The following is a 25,195-nucleotide window of genomic DNA, read 5'->3' as shown; positions in this document are numbered from 1 at the left end:
CATCCAGACAGAATGAACAATGTTTGGTTTTTCCTCTCTTTCTTTCTGTCGGTTCACCTACAGCACTCTCCCGCTCTTTTCTCTCTTTCTCTACATCTCTTCTTTTCCTCTCTCTGTATTCTGTCTGTTAAATCTAATCTCTCAGTTTCCAGGGGAAAGATCAAAATAGAATGTCTTGCTCTGTCATCATGAACATTTGGATTCCAGCCATGTCACACAAGATTGACTTCAAAATTGGACATCCATCCATGTCCTGAGGACATAGAGAGATGCCTTCAAAACCCACAACTATGGGCCACGTTGAGCTCGGGCTCTGAGGGTTGCATGTTCAATCCCAATGCTAGGCACTCATTTTCATTTTGGGGTGTTAACCCTATCCCAATTCTTAACCCATAACTTAACCATTCAGAATGAATGAAGGTTGATGCACAGCAGGAGAAGCAAGCCAGGCTGTCAAAAACATTTCCAAATTTGACGTTTGGAGAAACATGGATAAACGTCAGAATCTGAAGTCAAATTGTTAAAACCGTGAGATCTTGTTGTTGATTCTCAACAAAGCAATGTTAGCCATCTGAATTAAACTCAACTCCAGAACCATTCAAACATGCATTTTCACTGCACACCAAGGGCATCTTTCATTTATTCCTAGAAACACTGTTTCCAGTTTTGATTCTTGGTTAATCTCTCTTTCTCTCCCCCATCTTTCCCTCCCCTCTCTCACCTGTCTTTCCCTCCCCACTCTCACCTATCTTTCCCTCCCCTCTCTCACCTATCTTTCCCTCCCCTCTCACACCTCTCAATTAAATTCAAATGGCTTTATTGGCATGGGAAACATCAGGTCTGAAAATGTATGTAAATAAGTTATTTCTGTTTTGTATGTTTTGCTTTCTCAATAGCAAGGCTATGTTCACTAAGTCTGTACATAGTAAAAGCTTGCCTTAGTTTTGAGTGAATCACAGTGGTCAGGTATTCTGCCACTGTGTACTCTCTGTTTGGGGCCAAATAGCATTTCACTTTGCTCTTTTTTGGTCAATTTTTTCCAATGGGTCAGGTAATAATAATTTTGTTTTGGGTCTAGTTGGGTCTAATTGTGTTGCTGTCCTGAGGCTCTGTTGGGTCTTTGTTTGTTGCTTCCTTTTAGGTGGTTGTAGAATTGAACAGCTCTTTTCTGGAAATTGATAATTAGCGGGTATCGGCCTAATTCTGCTCTGCATGCATTATTTGTTTTTTGACGTTGTACATGGAGGATATTTTTGCAGAGTCTCAATTTAGTCTTTGTCACATTTTGTGAATTATTAGTTGGCCAGCGAACCCCAGACCTCACAACCATAAAAGGAAATGGGTTCTATGACTGATTCAAATATTTTTTACCAGATTGAAATAGGGATGTCAAATTGTATGTTCCTTTTGATGGCGTAAAAGGTCCTTCTTGCCTTGTCTCTCAGATCGTTCACAGCTTTGTGGAAGTTACCTGTGGTACTGATGTTTAAGGCCAAGGTATGTATAGTTTTTTGTGTGCTCTAGGGCAACAGTGTCTAGATGGAATTTGTATTTGTGGTCCTGGCGACTGGACCTTTTTTGGAACACCATTATTTTGGTCTTACTGAGATTTACTGTCAGGACCCAGGTCTGGCAGAATCTGTGCAGAAGATCTAGGTGCTGCTGTAGGCCCTCCTTGGTTGGGGAAAGAACCACCAGATCTTCAGCAAACAGTAGACATTTGACTTCAGATTCTAGAAGGGTGAGACCGGATGCTGTAAACTATTCTAGTGTCCTTGCCAATTTGTTGATATATATGTTGAAGAGGGTGGGGCTCAAGCTGCATCCCTGTCTCTCCCCACAGCCCTGTGGAAAGAAATGTGTGTTTTTTTGCCAATTTTAACAGCAAACTCTTTGTCTGTGTACATAATGTATGTTTTTCACCCAACACCGCTTTCCATCAGTTTGTATAGCAGACCCTCAGGCCAGATTGAGTCAAAAGCTTTTTGGAAATAACAATGCATGAGAAGACGTTGCCTTTGTTTTGGTTTGTTTGTCAATTAGGTTGTGCAGGGTGAATATGTGGTCTGTCGTACGGTCATTTGGTACAAAGCCAATTTGACATTTGCTCAGTACATTGTTTTCACTGAATCAATCTGCTGTCTGCTGTTAATGATAATGCTGAGGATTTTCCCAAGGTTGCTGTTGACGCATATCCCACGGTAGTTATTGGTGTCAAATTTGTCTCCACTTTTGTGTATTGGGTTGACCAGTCGTTGGTTCCAAATATTGGGGAAGATGCCAGATATTAAAGACTTCATGTATAGAATTTGTGGTCTGTATATTTGATCATTTCATTAGGATAACCTCAACGCTACAGGTCTTTTGGGGTTGGAGGGTTTGCATTTGGTCTTGTAGTTCATTCAATGTAATTGGAGAATCCACTGAGTTCTGGTAGTCTTTAATAGCTGATTCTAAGACTTGTAATTGATTATGTATATGTTTTTGCTGTTTGTTATTTGTTAAAGAGCCAAAAAGAATGCAGATGTGGTTTACCCATACATCTCCGTTTTGGATAGATAACGCTTTGTGTGGTTGTTTGTTTAGTGTGCTCCAGTTATCGCGGAAGTGGTTAGATTCTATGGATTCTTCAATTACATTGAGCTGATTTCTGACATGCTGTTCCTTCTTTTCCGTAGTGTATTTCTGTATTGTTTTAGTGATTCACCATAGTGAAGGCGTTGGCTTAGGTTTTCTGGGTCTCTGTGTTTTTTGTTGGATAGGTTTCTCAATTTCTTTCTTAGGTTTTGCATTAATCATCAAACCATATGTCATTGTTTTAAATGTCTTAGGTTGTCTGGTTGACATTTTTAGATTTGACAGGGAAGCTGAAAGGTGAAATATACTGTTTAGGTTTTCTTCTGCTAAGTTTACACCTTCACTATTACAGTTAAATGTTTTGTCCAGGAAATTGTCTAAAAGGGATTGAATTTGTTGTTGCCTTATTGTTTTTAGTAGGTTTCTACACTACTTCCATCTATAGCCTGTCTTATTATTGCGCAGTTCCTTTGGCTTTGATGCCTCGTGTTTGAGTTTTGTTCTGTTCAAGTAAACTGTGATTTTGCTTGTGATCTAATAGGGGTGTCAGTGGACTGACTGTGAACACCCTGAGAGACTCTGGGTTGAGGTCAGTGATAAAGTAGTCTACAGTACTACTGCCAGGAGATGAGCTGTAGGTGTATCTACAGTAGGAGTCTCCTCGAAGCCTACCATTGACTATGTAGAGACCCAGCGTGCGACAGAGCTGCAGGAGTTGTGGCCCATTTTTGTTGGTTGTTTTGTCATAGTTGTGTCTAGGGGGGGATTTTTGGGAGGATATACTGTCAACTCCAGGTAGGTGTTTGTCCCCCTGTGTGCTGAGAGTGTCAGGTTCTTGTCCAGTTCTGGCATTTAGGTCACCACAGATTAGTACATGTCCCTGGGCCTGGAAATGGTTGATCTCCCCTTCTAGGATGGAGAAGCTGTCATCGTTGGGGGATTCTATTGGGTAGCACACATGAGAACATTTTTCTCTGTTAATTTCTAACAAGATAATATTCCTGTTTTGACTAATTTAATAGTGTGTTAGTTCTGCTCTATACAAAATGTGCATACCCCCTCTCTTTCCCTCCTCTCTCTCCCCTCTCTTTCCATCCCATCTCTTCCCTCTTTTCCCCTCCCCCTCTCCCATCTCTTTCTCTCCCCTCCCTCCCCTCTCTTTCCCTCCTCTCTCTCCCCTCTCTTTCCCTCCTCTCTCTCCCCTCTCTTTCTCTCCTCTCTCTCCCCTCTCTTTCCATCCCATCTATTCCCTCTCTTTCCCTCCTCTCTCTCCCCTCTCTTTCCATCCCATCTCTTCCCTCTCTTTCCCTCCCCTCTTTTCCCCTCCCCCTCTCCCATCTCTTTCTCTCCCCTCCCTCCCGTCTCTTTCCCTCCCCCTCTCCCCTCTCTTTCCCTCCCCCTCTCCCCTCTCTTTCCCTCCCCCTCTCCCCTCTCTTTCCCTCCCCCTCTCCCATCTCTTTCTCTCCCCACTCTTTCCCTTCCCCCTCTCTTTCCCTCCCCCTCTCACATCTCTTTCCCTCCCCTCTCTCCCCTCTCTTTCCATCCCATCACTTCCCTCTCTTTCCCTCCCCCTCTCCCATCTCTTTCTCTCCCCTCTCTTTCCCTCACCCTCTCCCATCTCTTTTCCTCCCCGCCTCCCCTCTCTTTCCATCCCATCTCTTCCCTCTCTTTCTCTCCCCCTTCTCTTTCCCTCCCCCTCTCCCATCTCTTTCTCTCACCTCTCTTTCCCTCCCCCTCTCCCCTCTCTTTCCCATCTCTTTCTCTCCCCTCTCTTTCCCTCCCCTCTCTCCCCTCTCTTTCCCTCCCCCCTCTCCCCTCTCTTTCCCTCCCTCTCTCCCATCTCTTTCTCTCCCCTCTCTTTCCCTCCCTCTCTCCCATCTCTTTCTCTCCCCTCTCTTTCCCTCCCCCTCTCCCCTCACTTTCCCATCTCTTTCTCTCACCTCTCTTTCCCTCCCCCCTCTCCCCTCTCTTTCCCTCCCTCACCTCACCTCTCTTTCCCTCCCCTCCCTCCCCTCTCTTTCCCACCCCCTCTCTTTCCCTCCCTTTCTCTCCCCTCTCTTTCCCTCCCCTCTCTCTCCTTTCCTCCCCTCTCTCCCCTCTCTTTATCTCCCCTATCTCCCCTTCCCCCACTCCCTTCTCTTTCCCTCCCCTCTCTCTCCTCTCTATATTTCTTTTCTCCATGTCTGTCCATCACACAGTCAGTGGACTATTTAATTTATTCAAATCAAACAGTTACACTTCAATGAACAACAATTTAGTCTCATCTGTGTGTGTGTGTGTGTGTGTGTGTGTGTGTGTGTGTGTGTGTGTGTGTGTGTGTGTGTGTGTGTGTGTGTGTGTGTGTGTGTGTGTGTGTGTGTGTGTGTGTGTGTGATTAGCAGGTATTGATCGAAGGCTGAGTGGATGCCATGCAGATAGCATTTTGAGCTCCATCAGTTCAATCATCAAACAGACACACACACAGACACACACACAGACACAGCGAGGCACTGAGTTGCACAGCCAAGGGCCCCCCAACCCCCTCAGCTACAGGGGAGCCAACCCATATAAACATACAGAAGGCGCTGCAAAGAGAATTCCCCCTGTAGACTGGTCCCACAGCACTAGCCATGACACACCCACACCCCCTATCCAAATCGACGAGAAGGTGGAAAGTTTTAAGTTCCCCCGCGTACACATCACGGACAAACTGAAATGGTCCACCCACACAGACAGCGTGGTGAAGAAGGCGCAAAAGCCCCTCTTCAACCTCAGGAGACTGAAGAAATCTGGCTTGTCACCTAAAACCCTCACAAACTTTTACAGATGCACAATTGAGAGCATCCTGTCGGGCTGTATCACAGCCTTATACGACAACTGCACCGCCCACAACCGCAAAGCAATCCAGTGGGTGGTGAGGTCTGCACAACGCATCACCGGGGGCAAACTACCTGCTCTCCATGACACCTACAGCACTCGATGTCACAGGAAGGCCAAAAAGATCATCAAGGACAACAACTACCTGTTCACACCGCTACCATCCATAAGGTGAGGTCAGTACAGGTGCATCAAAGCAGGGACCGAGAGACTAAAAAACAGCTTCTATCTCAAGGCAATCAGACTGTTAAACAGCCATCACCAACACAGAAAGGCTGCTCCCTACATACAGACTTGAAATCATTGGCCACTTTAATAATGATGTTTACTTATCTTGCCTAACTCATCTCATATGTATATACTGTATTTTATACCATCTATTGCATCTTGCCTATGCCGCTTTGTTGTTGCTCATCCATATATTTATATGTATATATTCTTATTCCATTCCTTTACTTAGATGTGTGTGTATTAGGTAGTTGTTGGGGAATTGTTAGATTACATGTTAGATATTACTGCACTGTTGGAACTAGAAGCACAATCATTTCCCTACACTCTCAATAACATCTGCTAACCATGTGTACGTGACCAATAAAATTTGATTTGATTTGACATACATACACACAGACACAGACACAGACACAGACACAGACACAGACACAGACACAGACACAGACACAGACACAGACACAGACACAGACACACACACACACACACACACACCCTATAAGGGGCGACAGGTAGCCTAGTGGTTAGAGCGTTGGACTAGTAACCGGAAGGTTGCAAGATCGAATCCCTGAGCTGACAAGGTAAAAATCTGCCATTCTGCCCCTGAACAGGCAGTTAACCCACTGTTCCTAGACCAGTTAACCCACTGTTCCTAGACCAGTTAACCCACTGTTCCTAGACCAGTTAACCCACTGTTCCTAGACCCCACTGTTCCTAGACCAGTTAACCCACTGTTCCTAGACCCCACTGTTCCTAGACCAGTTAGCCCACTGTTCCTAGACCCCACTGTTCCTAGACCAGTTAACCCACTGTTCCTAGACCCCACTGTTCCTAGACCAGTTAACCCACGGTTCCTAGACCAGTTAACCCACTGTTCCTAGACCCCACTGTTCCTAGACCCCACTGTTCCTAGACCAGTTAACCCACGGTTCCTAGACCAGTTAACCCACTGTTCCTAGACCCCACTGTTCCTAGACCAGTTAACCCACTGTTCCTAGACCCCACTGTTCCTAGACCAGTTAACCCACTGTTCCTAGACCCCACTGTTCCTAGACCAGTTAACCCACTGTTCCTAGAGCAGTTAACCCACTGTTCCTAGAGCAGTTAACCCACTGTTCCTAGACCAGTTAACCCACTGTTCCTAGACCCCACTGTTCCTAGACCAGTTAACCCACTGTTCCTAGACCAGTTAACCCACTGTTCCTAGACCAGTTAACCCACTGTTCCTAGACCAGTTAACCCACTGTTCCTAGACCAGTTAACCCACTGTTCCTAGACTGTCATTGAAAATAAGATTGTCTTCTTAACTGACTTGCCTAGTTAAATAAAGGTAAAATAAACAAATAAAAATAAAAATATAATTTCTGAGCACAGCCACTAGTCTAACTCTGCTGTCCCACATTGTTGCATGCTGTATTCATTGGTGTGAGCAGTCTGGTTTGGTTGAAGAGAAACTGATGAACAACAGATGTGTATTTGTGTGTCAGCGTGTGTGCGTGTTGGGGTCTCTCCCTGTCAGAACGATGCTTCGCTGTAATCAGTCTCCAAGGAAACAGACACCAGACAGAAGAGTTGTGTTAACTCAACAACACAAACACACAACACACAGACACACACACAGACACACAGACAGTCATACACACTCAATTACACATCGATAAACACATACTCAATTACACAGTGACAGATACACACACTCGATAACACACCGATACACGTCATTACACCTCAAAACACCCAAGTGCATCAGCACAGTCGGCACCGACAGACACAAAGAGTCCCACGAAAGCAGACACACACAAATAGGTGCAGCCGTGGCTTAAAAATGATAACGCACAACATGTACACACAGAGGGACCTATCACCACACACATGGGGCATTTCCATACAGGATTCACCACAGTGTTTAACCCAAAAGGCTCAGACTTTTCTGTTTCCATCTACACTGGCCAGTACCCGTGTCTCACTGGGGCATGGCTCCGGGGGCCCTGCTCTGACTTGGGGCCAAAGCAAGACCACTGGTACTTTTCACCTGTCGGTTATAGAACTGTGAATTTGAACCCATTCTAAGAAAGCAACTGTTTAGATGATGCAGAGGTTGTTGATTGTGCTCTTCACACGTCCTCACTGTCAGCCCTCACTATGGAAACACAACTTCTCTAGTATAACATAAGGGTGTATACCAGTTAGAGACCACCTAAAGCGAGACAGAGTCAAGACCGAGACTGGAGCAAATCGAGTCTGAGTCAAGACCGAGACCGGAGCGAATCGAGTCTGAGTCAAGACCGAGACCGGAGCAAATCGAGTCTGAGTCAAGACCGAGACCGGAGCTAATCGAGTCTGAGTCAAGACCGAGACCGGAGCGAATCGAGTCTGAGTCAAGACCGAGACCGGAGCGAATCGAGTCTGAGTCAAGACCGAGACCGGAGCAAATCGAGTCTGAGTCAAGACCGAGACCGGAGCGAATCGAGTCTGAGTCAAGACCGAGACTGGGATGGAGGCGATGGGGGCAAGGCTGAGTTAAGAACGAGACCAGAACAATGTGAAACCAATTCAAGACTGTGATTGTGATTTTGTCAGATCTCCACCATAATGAGCTCTAAATGTTTTTATGTGTCAATACTTCAGTAGAACATATTGACTCTTTAGCCTTTCAGAATGGTGACAAAATGCATTCTGAGGGCAAAGAGCGAGCCACTCTACAAATGATCACTAACCATGGTCTCTAATTCATAGATAAAAAGATTTTAAAATACCCGGTCGCCCCTAAGCGACTATCAAACAATTTCCCTCAGTCTCGACAAGGTTTGATGTTTCAACAACACTAAAGGACAGTAACGCTACGGGTCAAGTTGAAAGTTCACATTTGAAGAGGTTATCAGATATAAATGTGTCATGAATGGAGTGTGGGTATCTGGCCTGGCAAAGCGGTTTAATGTGCTGACTGAAAAGGGACTGATAATGATTTGTTTGTTTACCCCACTGGTCTCAGCTGGTCTCAGGAAGAAATGACGAGTCCTCATCCTCAATGTATCCGAGACCAAGACAAGACCGAGACACTCAATATGTGGTCTCGAGACCGGATGCGAGTACTACAACGCTGGTGTATACACTAGTGCAGGTATTCCCAAACTGGGGTGTGCGCAATGCCGTCGGGGGGTAAGCCAAATAAAAATGTGATTCACATTTTCAAACAGTCCATTTATATTTTCCAACGGGGCTATACATTTGGGTGAGGTTTTTTTCTCACCTGAGCAGCCTCGTTTCACTGCCAAAAATAAAATGAAACCATCTAGTGTTCAGTGAAATAACAACACAATGTCAAAGACAGGTAGCCTAGTCAAATAATTAACATCCAATCAAATCAACCGTTACTCTATCGCGGGAATTCCACTAACGATCTGTATGTTGCCAAACGTAGCTGCTGCTCATTCTGTTTGCTCGAAAATGGATAAATGGTTAAAAAAGTAAGGCCCGCGTCCATAGAGACACATACCAGCTCTACTGGTAGTACTTATACTACTACTAGGACATCATACTATAATATAAAGGTAAAATAAATAAATACTGCTACTACCAGCAGTACCACACCTGTACCTGTCAATGACACAAGTTGTTCAGCTTCCACGAGCACATCCAATGCTAGCATCGGTAATTCTACATGTTGTTGTTAGCCCAGCTAGCATGGACACTGACAGTTGTGAATCTGATGCACCCAACGAGCTACTGCCCACTTACCCGGGAAAGCACCGAACAACAGACAGGGACGTTGGACCATCAAAAAGGCGCAAATTTGATGAGAACTACATTGATTTGTGGTTCACATATATTGTGAGTCCTGCCTCTCCTCAGCCACAGTGTGTTATATGTGTAAAAGTACTATCTCACCACTCGATGAAACCTTACCTCAGACATTTAGAAACAAAACATGTCAATTTGAAAAATAATGCATGGGAGTTTTTTTCCAGAGAATTAAGATGACTTTTGAGTAGTAAGACATGTATAAAAGCAACAGATACCATTAATAAGAAGGGGCTAGAAGCATCTTATATGGTGAGCTAACGAGTGGCTAGGACAGACAAGCCCCATACTATTGTGGAGGACTCAATTCTTCCTGCTGCCGCGGATATGGCTGGGACAATGCTGGGGGAAAAGGCCTGTTTTTCCCACATGAGTTGTGGGTAGTTGTTTTCTGTCTCTGTGTCTCTACCAGACAGGACTGTTTTGGTTGTTTTTTTGTTTACTTTGTGTTTCAGTGTTCAGTTATCGAATAAATCTTACATGGACACTTACCATGCTGCATCTTGGTCCTCTCCTTCCAACAGCCGTTACACCTTCATCAAACAACACTGTTTCACGACGCATCAGTGACATGGCAGGAGATGTTTTGAAACAATTACTGCTTCGCATACAAGCCAGTGAATTCTATGCGTTACAACTGGATGAGTCAACAGACGTGGCGGGCCTGGCACATCTCCTGGTATATGTCCGTTACGTTTATGGGGGGTCAATTAAGGAAGACATCCTCTTCTGCAAACCACTGGTAACCAGGACAACAGGGGAAGATATTTTTAAAGTACTGGACAGCTTTGTGACATCAAATGGACTTTGGTGGTCAAGATGTGTTGGTATCTGTACTGATGGAGCAAAAGCCATGACACGTGCAAGCAGTTGCTCCCGACGCCACTTGGGTACACTGCAGCATCCACCGAGAGGCTCTTGGGTACACTGCAGTACCCACCGAGAGGCTCTTGGGTACACTGCAGCATCCACCGAGAGGCTCTTGGGTACACTGCAGCATCCACCGAGAGGCTCTTGGGTACACTGCAGCATCCACCGAGAGGCTCTTGGGTACACTGCAGCATCCACCGAGAGGCTCTTGGGTACACTGCAGCATCCACCGAGAGGCTCTTGGGTACACTGCAGCATCCACCGAGAGGCTCTTGGGTACACTGCAGCATCCACCGAGAGGCTCTTGGGTACACTGCAGCATCCACCGAGAGGCTCTTGGGTACACTGCAGCATCCACCGAGAGGCACTTGGGTACACTGCAGCATCCACGAGAGGCTCTTGGGTACACTGCAGCATCCACCGAGAGGCTCTTGGGTACACTGCAGCATCCACCGAGAGGCTCTTGGGTACACTGCAGCATCCACTGAGAGGCTCTTGGGTACACTGCAGCATCCACTGAGAGGCTCTTGGGTACACTGCAGCATCCACTGAGAGGCTCTTGGGTACACTGCAGCATCCACTGAGAGGCTCTTGGGTACACTGCAGCATCCACTGAGAGGCTCTTGGGTACACTGCAGCATCCACTGAGAGGCTCTTGGGTACACTGCAGCATCCACTGAGAGGCTCTTGGGTACACTGCAGCATCCACTGAGAGGCTCTTGGGTACACTGCAGCATCCACTGAGAGGCTCTTGGGTACACTGCAGCATCCACTGAGAGGCTCTGGCTGCCAAAGGAATGCCTGACAGCTTGAAAGGCATTTTGGACACTACAGTGAAAATGGTTAACTTTGTTAAAGCAAGGCCCCTGAACTCTTGTGTATTTTCTGCACTATGTAATGATATGGGCAGCGACCATGCAATGCTTTTACAACATACAGAAGTGTGCTGGTTATAAAGGGGCAAAGTATTGACATATATCTTTTTAAATTGAGAGATGAGCTTAAAGTTTCCTTTACAGACCATAATTTTTTACTCGTCTGACCGCTTGCATGACGACGAGTTTCTCACACGACTGTCCTGTCTGGGTGATGTTTTTCCTTGCCTCAATGATCTGAATCTAGGATTACAGGGAATCTCCGCAACTATATTCAATGTGCAGGACAGAATTGAGGCTGTGATTAAGAAGTGTGAGCTCTTCTCTGTCTGCATTAACAAGGACAACAAACAGGTCTTTCCATCATTGTATGATTTTTTGTGTGCAAATAAACTCAAGCTTACGGACAATGTCAATTGTGATGAGGTACTTTCCGGAAACGGACGACACAAACAACTAGATTCGTAATCCCTTTCCTGCCCTGCATCCAGTCCACTTCGTCATCCCTTTCCTGCCCTGCCTCCAGTCCACTTCGTCATCCCTTTCCTGTCCTGCCTTCAGTCCACTTCGTCATCCCTTTCCTGCCCTGCCTCCAGTCTACATCGTCATCCCTTTCATGCCCTGCCTCCAGTCCACTTCGTCGTCCCTTTCATGCCCTGCCTCCAGTCCACTTCGTCATCCCTTTCCTGTCCTGCCTCCAGTCCACTTTGTCGTCCCTTTCCTGTCCTGCCTCCAGTCCACTTTGTCGTCCCTTTCCTGCCCTGCCTCCAGTCCACTTCGTCATCCCTTTCCTGCCCTGCCTCCAGTCCACTTATCCATATCTGAACAAGAGAGCCCCATCGAAAATTCAACAAGCGGTTCTGTGAAAATGAAATTTAATCTGAAGCCACTGCCAGGACACCTACACCACCCGATGTCACAGGAAGGCCATAAAGATCATCAAGGACAACAACCACCCGAGCCACTGCCTATCAAGGTGAGGTCAGTACAGGTGCATCAAAGCAGGGACCGAGAGACTGAAAAACAGCTTCTATCTCAAGGCCACCAGACTGTTAAACAGCCACCACTAACATTGAGTGGCTGCTGCCAACACACTGACTCAACTCCAGCCACTTTAATAATGTCAAAATGTATCACTAGCCACTTTAAACAATGCCACTTAATATAATGTTTACATACCCTACATTACTCATCTCATATGTATATACTGTACTCTATACCATCTACTGCATCTTGCCTATGCCATTCTGTACCATCACTAATTCATATATTTTTATGTACATATTCTTCATCCCTTTACACTTGTGTGTATAAGGTAGTTTTGGAATTGTTAGTTAGATTACTCGTTGGTTATTACTGCATTGTCGGAACTAGAAGCATAAGCATTTCGCTACACTCTCATTAACATCTGCTAACCATGTGTATGTGACAAATAACATTTGATTTGATTTGATTTGTGGATTGGGCTGCGCTCAGAATATCCTGCCTTGGCAAATCGCTCTGTTAAGACACTGATGCCTTTTGCAACCACGTACCTCTGTGAGAGTGGATTCTCAGCCCTCACCAGCATGAAAACGAAATACAGGCACAGGCTGTGTGTGGAAAATGATTTAAGACTGAGACTCTCTCCAATACAACCCAACATTGCAGGGTTATGTGCATCCTTTCAAGCACACCCTTCTCATTAACCTGTGGTGAGTTATTCACACCCTTCTCATTAACCTGTGGTGAGTTATTCACACCCTTCTCATTAACCTGTGGTGAGTTATTCACACCCTTCTCATTAACCTGTGGTGAGTTATTCACACCCTTCTCATTAACCTGTGGTGAGTTATTCACACCCTTCTCATTAACCTGTGGTGAGTTATTCACACCCTTCTCATTAACCTGTGGTGAGTTATTCACACCCTTCTCATTAACCTGTGGTGAGTTATTCACACCCTTCTCATTAACCTGTGGTGAGTTATTCACACCCTTCTCATTAACCTGTGGTGAGTTATTCACACCCTTCTCATTAACCTGTGGTGAGTTATTCACACCCTTCTCATTAACCTGTGGTGAGTTATTCACACCCTTCTCATTAACCTGTGGTGAGTTATTCACACCCTTCTCATTAACCTGTGGTGAGTTATTCACACCCTTCTCATTAACCTGTGGTGAGTTATTCACACCCTTCTCATTAACCTGTGGTGAGTTATTCACACCCTTCTCATTAACCTGTGGTGAGTTATTCACACCCTTCTCATTAACCTGTGGTGAGTTATTCACACCCTTCTCATTAACCTGTGGTGAGTTATTCACACCCTTCTCATTAACCTGTGGTGAGTTATTCACACCCTTCTCATTAACCTGTGGTGAGTTATTCACACCCTTCTCATTAACCTGTGGTGAGTTATTCACACCCTTCTCATTAACCTGTGGTGAGTTATTCACACCCTTCTCATTAACCTGTGGTGAGTTATTCACACCCTTCTCATTAACCTGTGGTGAGTTATTCACACCCTTCTCATTAACCTGTGGTGAGTTATTCACACCCTTCTCATTAACCTGTGGTGAGTTATTCACACCCTTCTCATTAACCTGTGGTGAGTTATTCACACCCTTCTCATTAACCTGTGGTGAGTTATTCACACCCTTCTCATTAACCTGTGGTGAGTTATTCACACCCTTCTCATTAACCTGTGGTGAGTTATTCACACCCTTCTCATTAACCTGTGGTGAGTTATTCACACCCTTCTCATTAACCTGTGGTGAGTTATTCACACCCTTCTCATTAACCTGTGGTGAGTTATTCACACCCTTCTCATTAACCTGTGGTGAGGTATTCAACATTTTCGATGAACACATTTTATATGTAAGATGGCTAAATAAAGACCAAAATGACTGATTATTATTATATTATTATTTGTGTCCTGGTCCTATAAGAGCTCTTTGTCACTTCCCACGAGCCGGGTTGTGACAAAAAAACACTCTTTCTTATGTTTAATAAATGTACTGTATAGTGTTTGTGTGGCAGACTTACAATGATGGCAAAAAAACAACATTTGAGAGTGTGCTGACCCTGGTGCTAGAGGGGGTACAGCTGACCCTGGTGCTAGAGGGGGTACAGCTGACCCTGGTGCTAGAGGGGGTACAACTGACCCTAGTGCTAGAGGGGGTATGTAGCTGAAGGTTGAATGGTTACAGGACTATAAAATGTTTGGGAACCACTGCCCTAATGCAACACTGGTGCTACAGCGGAAAAGCAACAACAGATCATGGATTGTGGGTGTTAGTGGCTGATGGAAGCCCCATAACCTCTCTCTCACTCTCTCACACACACACCTCCACACACACACACGCACATGTAGAGCAGACCTGTGTGTGAGAGAATAAGATGTGTGTTACTAGCTGGGACCAGAGATATCATGGGAGGAGGGAAAGAGGAGGAGCAGGGGAGTTCAGGTTCAGGAAGGAAGAGAGGGAAGCGGAGTTCAGGTTCAGGAAGGAAGAGAGGGAAGGAGAGTTCAGGTTCAGGAAGGAAGAGAGGGAAGGAGAGTTCAGGTTCAAGAAGGAAGAGAGAGAAGCGGAGTTCAGGTTCAGGAAGGAAGAGAGGGAAGCAGAGTTCAGGTTCAGGAAGGAAGAGAGGGAAGCAGAGTTCAGGTTCAGGAAGGAAGAGAGGGAAGGAGAGTTCAGGTTCAGGAAGGAAGAGAGGGAAGGAGAGTTCAGGTTCAGGAAGGAAGAGAGGGAAGGAGAGTTCAGGTTCAGGAAGGAAGAGAGGGAAGGAGAGTTCAGGTTCAGGAAGGAAGAGAGGGAAGCGGAGTTCAGGTTCAGGAAGGAAGAGAGGGAAGGAGAGTTCAGGTTCAGGAAGGAAGAGAGGGAAGGAGAGTTCAGGTTCAGGAAGGAAGAGAGGGAAGCGGAGTTCAGGTTCAGGAAGGAAGAGAGGGAAGGAGAGTTCAGGTTCAGGAAGGAAGAGAGGGAAGCGGAGTTCAGGTTCAGGAAGGAAGAGAGGGAAGCGGAGTTCAGGTTCAGGAAGGAAGAGAGGGAAGGAGAGTTCAGGTTCAGGAATCAAGAGAGGGAAGGAGAGTTCAGGTTCAGAAAGGAAGAGAGGGAAGGACAGTTCAGGTTCAGGAAGGAAGAGAGGGAAGCGGAGTTCAGGTTCAGGAAGGAAGAGAGGGAAGGAGACTTCAGGTTCAGGAAGGAAGAGAGGGAAGCAGAGTTCAAATGGCACAGAGATGTGGGTTGGATAGATGGATCATGGTGTTTTTAACATCAGAGATGTGGGTTGGATAGATGGATCGTGGTGTTTTTAACAGAGATGTGAGTTTGGATAGATGGATCATGGTGTTTTTAACATCAGAGATGTGGGTTTGATTGGATGGATCATGGTGTTTTTAACATCAGAGATGTGAGTTTGGATAGATGGATCGTGGTGTTTTTAACATCAGAGATGTGAGTTTGGATAGATGGATCATGGTGTTTTTAACATCAGAGATGTGGGTTGGATAGATGGATCATGGTGTTTTAACATCAGAGATGTGGGTTGGATAGATGGGTCATGGTGTTTTTAACATCAGAGTTGTGGGTTGGATTCCCACAAGTGATATATTGCTTTCTATACAAGAGTCTGCTAAATGACCAGATGATTAAGTTAGGAGAGGAGAGGAGAGGTGGAGGAAGAGAGAGGAGGAGTAAAGAGGTACATAGACTAGTGTAGGCGCAGTAAGTCTAATCTGATGGTTATTTACCACTAGAAAGGAATAACACACAACACAAAACAGTCACTGGGGAAGCAACATAAATACTCTAACTTACAGGGAGGGAGAGAGGGAGGGAGAAAGAGAGGGAGAGAGAGAGAGAGAGGGAGAAAGAGAGGGAGAGAGAGAGAGAGGGAGGGGGAGAGAGAGGGAGAGAGGGAGGGAGAGAGAGAGAGAGGGAGGGGGAGAGAGAGGGAGAGAGAGAGAGAGGGGGAGGGGGAGAGAGAGAGAGAGGGGGAGAGAGAGGGGGAGGGGGAGAGAGATGGAGAGAGAGAGAGAGGGAGGGGAGAGAGAGGGAGAGAGAGAGAGAGAGAGGGAGGGGGAGAGAGAGAGGGAGGGGAGGGGAGGGGGAGGGGGAGAGAGAGAGAGGGAGAGAGGGAGGGAGAAAGAGAGGGAGAGAGAGAGAGGGAGGGAGAAAGAGAGGGAGAGAGAGAGAGAGGGAGGGGGAGAGAGAGGGAGAGAGAGAGAGGGAGGGGGAGGGGGAGAGGGAGGGGAGGGGGAGGGGGAGAGAGAGAGAAGAGAGGGGAGGGGAGTGGGAGAAGAGAGGGAGAGAGGGGAGAGAGAGGGGGAAGGGGGAGAGAGGGAGAGAGGCGAGGGGGAAGAGAGAGAGAGGAGAGGGGAGAGAGAGAGAAGAACGAGAGAGAGAGACGAGAGGGGAGGAGGAGAGAAGAAGATAGAAGGGGAGGGGGAGGGAGTAAAGAGAGGGAGGACGAGAGAGAGAGAGAGGAAGAGAGATGAGGAGGAGGGGAAGAGAGAGAGGGATGGGGAGGAAGAGAGAGAGAGAGAGAGAGGGGGGAGTGGAGGGAGAGAGAGAGGGGAGAGAAGGGAGGGGAGAGAGAGGAGGAGGGGGAGAGGGAGAGAGAGAGGGAGGGGGATGAGGAGAGAGAGGAGGGATGGGAGAGGAGAAGGGGAGGGAGGGTGAGAGAGAGAGAGAGGTGAGGGGGGAGAGAGAGGGAGGGAGGGAGAAGAGAGGGAGAGAGAGAGAGAGAGAGAGAAGGAGGGAGAGAGAGAGGGAGGGAGAGGGAGGGAGAGAGAATATATAATGGAAGTTAGAGGGGAAGTAAGAGACAGAGGGAGAGAGGGAGGGGGGTAGAAGACGGTAGGTTATCTGTGACTCGACATGGATGCCATCAACCTCATGTTGAGACACACATGCACACACACACAAACACACATGCTCACACACACACAAAAAACACTCACACACACACACACGCTCACACATGCTCACACACGCGCACACACACTCACACACACACACACACACGCTCACACATGTGTCATGGCTAGTGCTGTGGGACCAGTCTACAGGGGAATTCTCTTTGCAGCGCCTTCTGTATGTTTATATGGGTTGGCTCCCCTGTAGCTGAGGGGGTTGGGGGGCCCTTGGCTGTGCAACTCAGTGCCTCGCTGTGTCTGTGTGTGTGTCTGTTTGATGATTGAACTGATGGAGCTCAAAATGCTATCTGCATGGCATCCACTCAGCCTTCGATCAATACCTGCTAATCACACACCACACACACACACACACACACACACACACACACACACACACACACACACACACACACACACACACACACACACACACACACACACACACTCACATGCACTCTCTCACTACCATCCCAATGTCAAGGCTATATGTGTGTGTATAGGACGCAGAGTGACAGGTGAAGTGGGTGACAGCTGTGCGATCCCTCAGAATAGACATGTTCCATCACAGCACAGCCCTCCAAGATGGCCGCCCCTGAGGGGAAGTCAGGGCCTTCTGAGCAGGGTGTGAAAATGATCTATTGGTCCGACAGGCGACATGTAGGAGTCCCAGGTATTTAAAAAGCATAGTTATTCTCAGCTAGATAGACATTAGGCCCAGTGTTTTGGGAGATCCCTGCCTGGTGTTAACAGTAGAGTTGGTAAGGCAAGAGGGGGTGACACTCTGGTGTAGGGTCAGAGGTCAAAGCTAGCTGGAACATATTAGAACATAGTCTCACCATGTGTGAATGGGAGAGAGACTATGCACAGGCGATTGAATAAAGAATGATGAATGCTACATAGAATTATTCAGAAGGCCATATACTGTAGAATGTTGCAAGTTCTAAAAACAACATCTGTAAAGTATGATAGACTCTGCTCTAATTCTACACTGTAGAATGCTATGAAACACTGAACATAAAATGCTACTGGATGCTATAAGGGTATATAATGGTGAATACAGAACACTACATACTGTAGAATGGTATACAGAACGATATATAGAAACGGAGGAAAACAATGTGGAATTGAAAATACTATGGAAACATGTATACAATTAAGAATGTTGAATAGAATGACCAGTTATTGAGAACATAATCAACTGCTAGGTTTACACTTGATAACTCATTATACGTAAATATTTCACACACACACACACGTTGTCCTTCTGTTACTCCCCCTCCATTCTACTCCCTTGCTATTTTTCATCTCTATTTTGGGAGGGAATTAGGCAGCTGGAAATGCTGAAAATATTGCAGGAGTGGATAGTACACACACACAGATACCACGGGAAATATATTCACCTATTGTCACAACTACCTATTCTGACTATATTAGCTATGTAGAGAGAAAGACAGATTAAAAGAGACAGACAGACAGACAGACAGAGAGAGAGAGAGAGAGAGAGAGAGAGAGAGAGAGAACTGCCATATCTACTGGGTGAAATTCCACAGTGTGCCATCACAGCAGCAAGATTTGTGACCTGTTGCCAAGAGAAAGGGCAACCAGTGAAGAACACACACCATTGTAAATACAACCTATATTTATGCTTATTTATTTTATCTTGTGTGTAATGTTACTGTTAATTTTTATTCTTTATTTCACTTTATATATTCACTTTATATATTATCTACCTCACTTGCTTTGGCAATGTTACACATGTTCCCCATGCCAATAAAGCCCTTGAATTGAATTGAAATTGAGAGAGACAGAGAGAGAGAGAGAGAGAGAGAGAGAGAGAGAGAGAGAGAGAGAGAGAGAGAAACAGAGAGAGAGAGAGAGAGAGAGAGAGACAGAGACAGAGAGAGACAGAGACAGAGAGAGACAGAGACAGAGACAGAGAGAGAGAGAGAGAGAGAGAGAGAGAGAGAGAGAGAGAGAGAGAGAGAGAGAGACAGAGACAGAGAGAGAGAGAGAAACAGAGAGAGAGAGAGAAAGAGAGAGAGAGACAGAGACAGAGAGAGAGAGACAGAGACAGAGACAGAGAGAGAGAGAGAGAGAGAGAGAGAGAGAGAGAGAGAGAGAGAGAGAGAGAAGGCATACCTTCAAACATGAGAGATAGTTGCAACATTGTGTGTCTCCCTCTTTCATACCACTCAAAAACAGCTGAAATACACACCCCAAAGTCTGTTTGTTCTCTAGCCCGGTAGCCAGTCTGTTTGTTCTCTAGCCCGGTAGCCAGTCTGTTTGTTCTCTAGCCCGGTAGCCAGTCTGTTTGTTCTCTAGCCCGGTAGCCAGTCTGTTTGTTCTCTAGCCCGGTAGCCAGTCTGTTTGTTCTCTAGCCAGGTAGCCAGTCTGTTTGTTCTCTAGCCAGGTAGCCAGTCTGTTTAAGCACTAGCCTGGTAGCCAGTCTGTTTGTTCTCTAGCCAGGTAGCCAGTCTGTTTGTTCTCTAGCCAGGTAGCCAGTCTGTTTAAGCACTAGCCTGGTAGCCAGTCTGTTTGTTCTCTAGCCTGGTAGCCAGTCTGTCTGTTTTCTTTGCAGGTAGCTAGTCTGTTTAAGCTCCCTAGTCGTTGCCATCCAGACATGAAAACACAATGTAATAGTGTCTCCTGCACTCAAACCCTGTTAGGATCAATACTCATCCATCAACTAACACTTGGGTTTGTCACACTGATGACACACACGAACACACAAACATGTCCGCACACACACACACATAGGCATGCTCGCACACACATGTAACAGTATAACTTTAGTCCATCCCCTCACCCCAACCCAGGAGCGAAACAGTCACCCACGAAGCATCGTTACCCATCCCTCCACAAAAGCCGCGGCCCTTGCAGAGCAAGGGGAACCACTACTTCAAGGTCTCAAAGCGAGTGACGTCACCGATTGAAATGCTATTAGCGCGCACCACCGCTAACTAGCTAGCCATTTCACATCGGTTCCACATGCTCAATGCCATCCGCTCCGATAAATATTCGCAAGATGCTTTGATACTACAAATCCCTATACTGTTTATGAATTAGAATTGACTTCTTAAACAAAAGCATCTGACACACAATGGCGTCCATGCTGATCCATGTCTGTTCGAGTTTAGACACACATTGGTGTCTGATTCATAGAAGAGAAGACTTGTCTGGAGCTGGGATAAGAACCTAAATCAGCCTTTTCATTATCGCCTCTCCTTTTCTCTCTCTTTCTACATCCTTTCATTTGTCTCTCTCTTCCTCCATCCTCACTGCCGATCACACTCCCCCGGTGTACCACTGGAAGAACAGAGGAGCAGAGAGATGGGTGGGAGCATGAAGAGGGGAGACAGTTTCCCTCAGGCTATTAAAAAGAAGAGAAAAAGAGATTCAAACCAAGAATATCAAGAAGAAAGAGGAAAGCAAGAAAGCGAGACAGGATTCTTCAGGGAGAAAGATGAAGAGACAACGAGAGGGAGGGAGAGAGAGAGAGGTAGCAGGGAGAGAGAGAGAGAGGGGGGGAGAGATAGAGGGAGAGAGAGAGGTAGCAGGGAGAGAGAGAGAGGGGGGGGGAGATAGAGGGAGAGAGAGAGGTAGCAGGGAGAGAGAGAGAGGGGGGGGAGAGATAGAGGGAGAGAGAGAGGTAGCAGGGAGAGAGAGAGAGAGAGGGGGGGGAGAGATAGAGGGAGGGAGAGAGGTAGCAGGGAGAGAGAGAGAGAGAGGGGGGGGGGATAGAGGGAGAGAGAGAGGTAGCAGGGAGAGAGATAGAGGTAGAGAGAGAGAGAGAGAGAGAGAGAGAGAGAGAGTCCAGCTAGCCTTATTACACTCACCATTACCCAGACAGATGTGATATCAGTAACCTCTCACTGCTGTTACTTCTACTGCTGCTACTTCTACTGCTGCTGCTACTGCTGCTACTTCTACTGCTGCTACTGTTGCTACTGCTGCTACTGATGCTACTTCTACTGCTGCTGCTGCTGCTGCTGCTACTGCTGCTACTTCTACTGCTGCTACTCCTACTGCTGCTGCTACTTCTACTGCTGCTACTGTTGCTACTGCTGCTTCTGCAGCTACTTCTACTGCTGCTGCTGCTGCTACTTCTACTGCTGCTACTGTTGCTACTGCTGCTACTGCTGCTACTTCTACTGCTGCCGCTGCTGCTACTTCTACTGCTGCTACTTCTACTGCTGCTACTGCTGCTACTTCTACTGCTGCTGCTGCTACTGCTGCTACTTCTACTGCTGCTGTTGCTACTGCTGCTACTGCTGCTACTTCTACTGCTGCTGCTGCTACTGCTGCTACTGCTGCTACTTCTACTGCTGCTACTGCTGCTACTTCTACTGCTGCTACTGCTGCTACTTTTACTGCTGCTACTTTTACTGCTGCTACTGCTGCTAATTTTACTGCTGCTACTGCTGCTACTTCTACTGCTGCTACTGCTGCTACTTCTACTGCTGCTACTGCTGCTACTTCTACTGCTGCTACTGCTGCTACTTTTACTGCTGCTACTGCTGCTACTTTTACTGCTGCTACTGCTGCTACTTCTACTGCTGCTACTGCTGCTACTTCTACTGCTGCTACTGCTTCTACTTTTACTGCTGCTACTGCTGCTACTTTTACTATTGCTACTGCTGCTACTTTTACTGTTGCTACTGCTGCTACTGCTGCTACTTCTACTGCTGCTGCTGCTACTGCTGCTACTGCTGCTACTTCTACTGCTGCTACTGCAGCTACTTTTACTGCTGCTACTGCTGCTACTTCTACTGCTGCTACTGCAGCTACTTTTACTGCTGCTACTGCTGCTACTTTTACTGCTGCTACTTCTACTGCTGCTGCTGCTACTGCTGCTACTGCTGCTACTGCTGCTACTGCTGCTACTTCTACTGCAGGCATTTAACCACTGTTCCTAGGCCGTCATTGAAAATAAGATTTTTTTCTTAACTGACTTGCCTGGTTAAATAAAGGTTAAAAAAATAAAATAAAATAAAAACACTAGCCCCACCCACTACCCTACCAAATACTAACCCAAACACTACTACTGCCCACTACCCCACCAATCACACAGCCCCCAAAGCCAACCATTTCTCCCATCAAGTTCAGCAGATACAAATGAGAAAACATTCTGAAATGGAAAACAGAAATCATTATTCTAACTGGACAAGTTATTGGACAACCGTTTTTGAGCCTACAGCACCATGACAGTGGACACACCCATTGGGTCAGATGAACCCCTCCCCTTCGGCTCACCTTGTTGTAAACGCCCCAGGACAGCTCTGTCTCAATCACCATGACGACGATGCCAAACATTCCAAAGATGAGTGCGTAGTCGCTCAGCCTCTTCCTCTTTTCGAACAGCGCCCTCCGGTGGCCCAGTTTATAACCAATGTTCTGGTTCTTACGTTTAGAACTAGAAGCCTTGGCGCAGCTCCCCCTCGGCCCTACAGCTCCAACACCACCTACACCTCCCTGCCTGCTCCCCCCTACCCCCCCTCCTGTGCCCCCTGCACTGCTTAAACCTCCCCTACTCCCCACCAAGGCGTGGTTCTGATGGTAAATTGACATCTGATTGGAGGATGAGTCGGTGATATCATAACCCCTCGCGTAGGGCGAGTCCTCTTTTGATGAGATCACTATCTCTGGAGGATTCTGGGTTGGTTGATTGGAGGATGGCAAGGATGAGGAAGTGGGTGGAGCCTCTCTGTCCCGGTCCCGCCCTCCAATGGCAGTTGTGCCGGTAACAGGTGCTGCCCCGCCCTCTTTGGTGTCGCTGCCGCTGTCTGATTCGATGAGGTTGCGTCTGGATGCGCTGAGGCGACTGAGAGGTTTCATCACGCCGCCTGTGTATTTACAGGAGCTCATGGCGATCTCTGTGAAAGGGTTGCTGTCTCTCCGATGGACCAGCGGGCTGGCCTGGCGGTGCTTACATCCCCTCTCTCTATCCCTGTCCCTCTCTCTCTCCATGGAAGGGGAGTGTGAGGAGTAAAAGAGGGCGTTGTAGACTGGGGAGTTGTCTCCACTCAGGCTGTGCTGGGAACCCAGGCACGAGGACAGAGGGGTGCTGGTGGGGTGAAGGGCATTGGGGAGGGGGGGCAGGGGTTGACCCCCCACTGAGGACAGAGGCAGTTTGGGGAGGGAGGCCTTGGGCATGTTAGGTGTAGTGGGGGACCCATTCAGCCGGTCCAGGCTGGATCCCCCCCTGTGGTTGGAGTGGTTTGATCCCGGGTAGTTGCCGGTCATGGAGGAGTGGGAGATTCCACTCAGAGGGAGGGGGAAGCGCGGGTCCTCGTCCTCACTGCCTCCCAGGAGAGTCAAGCTCAGAGAGGGAGGGGGCTCCATGGTGGGGGCCGGAGGGCGACAGGCCACTCTCTACCTAACGGAGAGACAGAGGGAGGAAAAGGAGAGAGAAAAATGGAAAGAGAAGAGATGGAGGAAGGGAGGTGTGGATGAGAGGGAGCACATGATGGATGAGAAGTTCAGATAGGATAGACTATAGCAAATTATCTGGACGTGTACAAGGCAAATCCGATCATTAGTGAAAAATGATTATTTTCAAAGAATTGACTTTATTGAGCACAGTTGAATACTGGTCCCCTAGAATGCATGCTTCTGTCAAATCTGTGTTTATATGTATCCTATAGTTTACATGGCAAGGATCTTTCAATTCACTTTTAATTCATTCTTAAACTACCTTCCTAAAATCTCACAGATTATCTCACACCCAGACACCATGCATTCTTTGTCTTTCTCTCCCCAAAACCCCCTCTCTCTCTCTCTTCCTCCTCCTACCGTCTCTTCCCCTTCTCTGTCCCCAGGTCAGTCGTGTTGAATCACTGGCTGGATGAAAATAGACCCCCACACTTTTTCTTTTTCATGTTGTCACGGCCATTCCATCATCTTCTGCTCCCCTTCTTCTAGGTGCGAGACCAGCGACAGGTCCTCACAGGAGACGGAGCGCTTTGATTTCTCCCAAATAATTCACTGGTTCCCTTCCTTCCCTTTGTGCTCGATGATTCCTTCCCTCAATTCGCCGTTGTAAAATCAACCAGTCTTTATCTCCGTCAGTCCATGGATCAATGAATTGATATCACGAATATCGATTATTTCAAATGTCCTTAAAAATGAAAGAACTGAATAATCTTTCATGATTATATTATGAACCTACTGTTGATATGAAAATCTCCGTCAGCATTCTCACCATATAAAATAACTGAATCGCTGAAGACTACTCGACATACAAAAAACAGGTAGCCTATAAATGACAAATATGATTTACTATGCAACTCTTCCTTTACCTCACTCACTCATTCTATCGCTCACACTGTCTCTCCGAATATGTTTCTCTCAACTTCACTCTCTCTCGCTTGCTCTCGCTCTCTGCCTCCCCTCCCTGTAATTCTCATTGGACAGTCACTGGGTAATTATGAAGACAAGAAAAACTACAAACACATTTTTATCACGCCATCCAGACGTTCTTTCCCGTAGAACCCCATAATAATAAATCTAATATAAATTATATTACGCTAGTATGGATCATGATCACATAGGCTAATATTACTACTCGCAACTGTTACATTTGCTCACAGTTCTCCGGGAAACTGTCATATAGCCTACATCCTCTCTGACAGCGTGCGGAATTCATTCGTTCTTGGGAGTTGCCAACACACAACTGATTTATTGTATTTATTATTCAGCAGCTCGAGCATAGGTGAACATGTTTTTGTTTTTTTACAAAAACAAGTTTTATTTTCTAATATATAAATACATATATTTTTTACAATAAACAAAGACATACACAGACAAGAACAACAGACAAGTCTTATTTTGACGGGCAGAATTAGACAGCTACAGGTGAAAACCAATAGGCTTTTCGACCTTTAAGCTAATATCAACTAACGCTGTCAAATTAAGATAGGCCTAATTGAATGCTGGAAAACGGGTCATTGCTCGACAACAATTCATTGTTCACTAGTGAACAAAGACAACAAAGAGAGCTCAATAGTCAAGAGAGTGGGAGATATAGAGGGGTGCGACTCTGCTAAGTGGGCGGGCTCATCCGGTAAATTTCCTGTGGTCTCTGATTGTGGTCAC

General features: G+C 46.6%; 1 protein-coding gene across 3 annotated transcripts in view; it reads right to left on the bottom strand.

Moving 5' to 3' along the window:
* kcnn3 (potassium intermediate/small conductance calcium-activated channel, subfamily N, member 3) overlaps positions 1-24,423 on the bottom strand; it is a 99,690-nt gene extending 75,267 nt beyond the window's left edge. The window contains exons 1-2 of one of the 3 annotated variants that reach the window (XM_031837535.1): positions 23,894-24,423; positions 22,355-23,477 (exon numbers count right to left, since the gene is read on the bottom strand). In XM_031837535.1, coding sequence (XP_031693395.1) covers positions 22,355-23,443 — 1,089 coding nt within the window. In that variant the 5' untranslated portion in view covers positions 23,444-23,477; positions 23,894-24,423. The remainder of the gene's footprint in view (positions 1-22,354; positions 23,478-23,893) is intronic. The other 2 variants (XM_031837529.1, XM_031837525.1) reach the window with 2 other exon arrangements.
* Between the last annotated feature and the right edge of the window lie 772 nt (positions 24,424-25,195).

Source organism: Oncorhynchus kisutch, linkage group LG2 (assembly GCF_002021735.2).
Source record: "Oncorhynchus kisutch isolate 150728-3 linkage group LG2, Okis_V2, whole genome shotgun sequence".
Taxonomy (NCBI): domain Eukaryota; kingdom Metazoa; phylum Chordata; class Actinopteri; order Salmoniformes; family Salmonidae; genus Oncorhynchus; species Oncorhynchus kisutch.
Note: the sequence above shows the minus strand (reverse complement) of the source record. Positions and strands in the feature narration are given on the sequence as shown.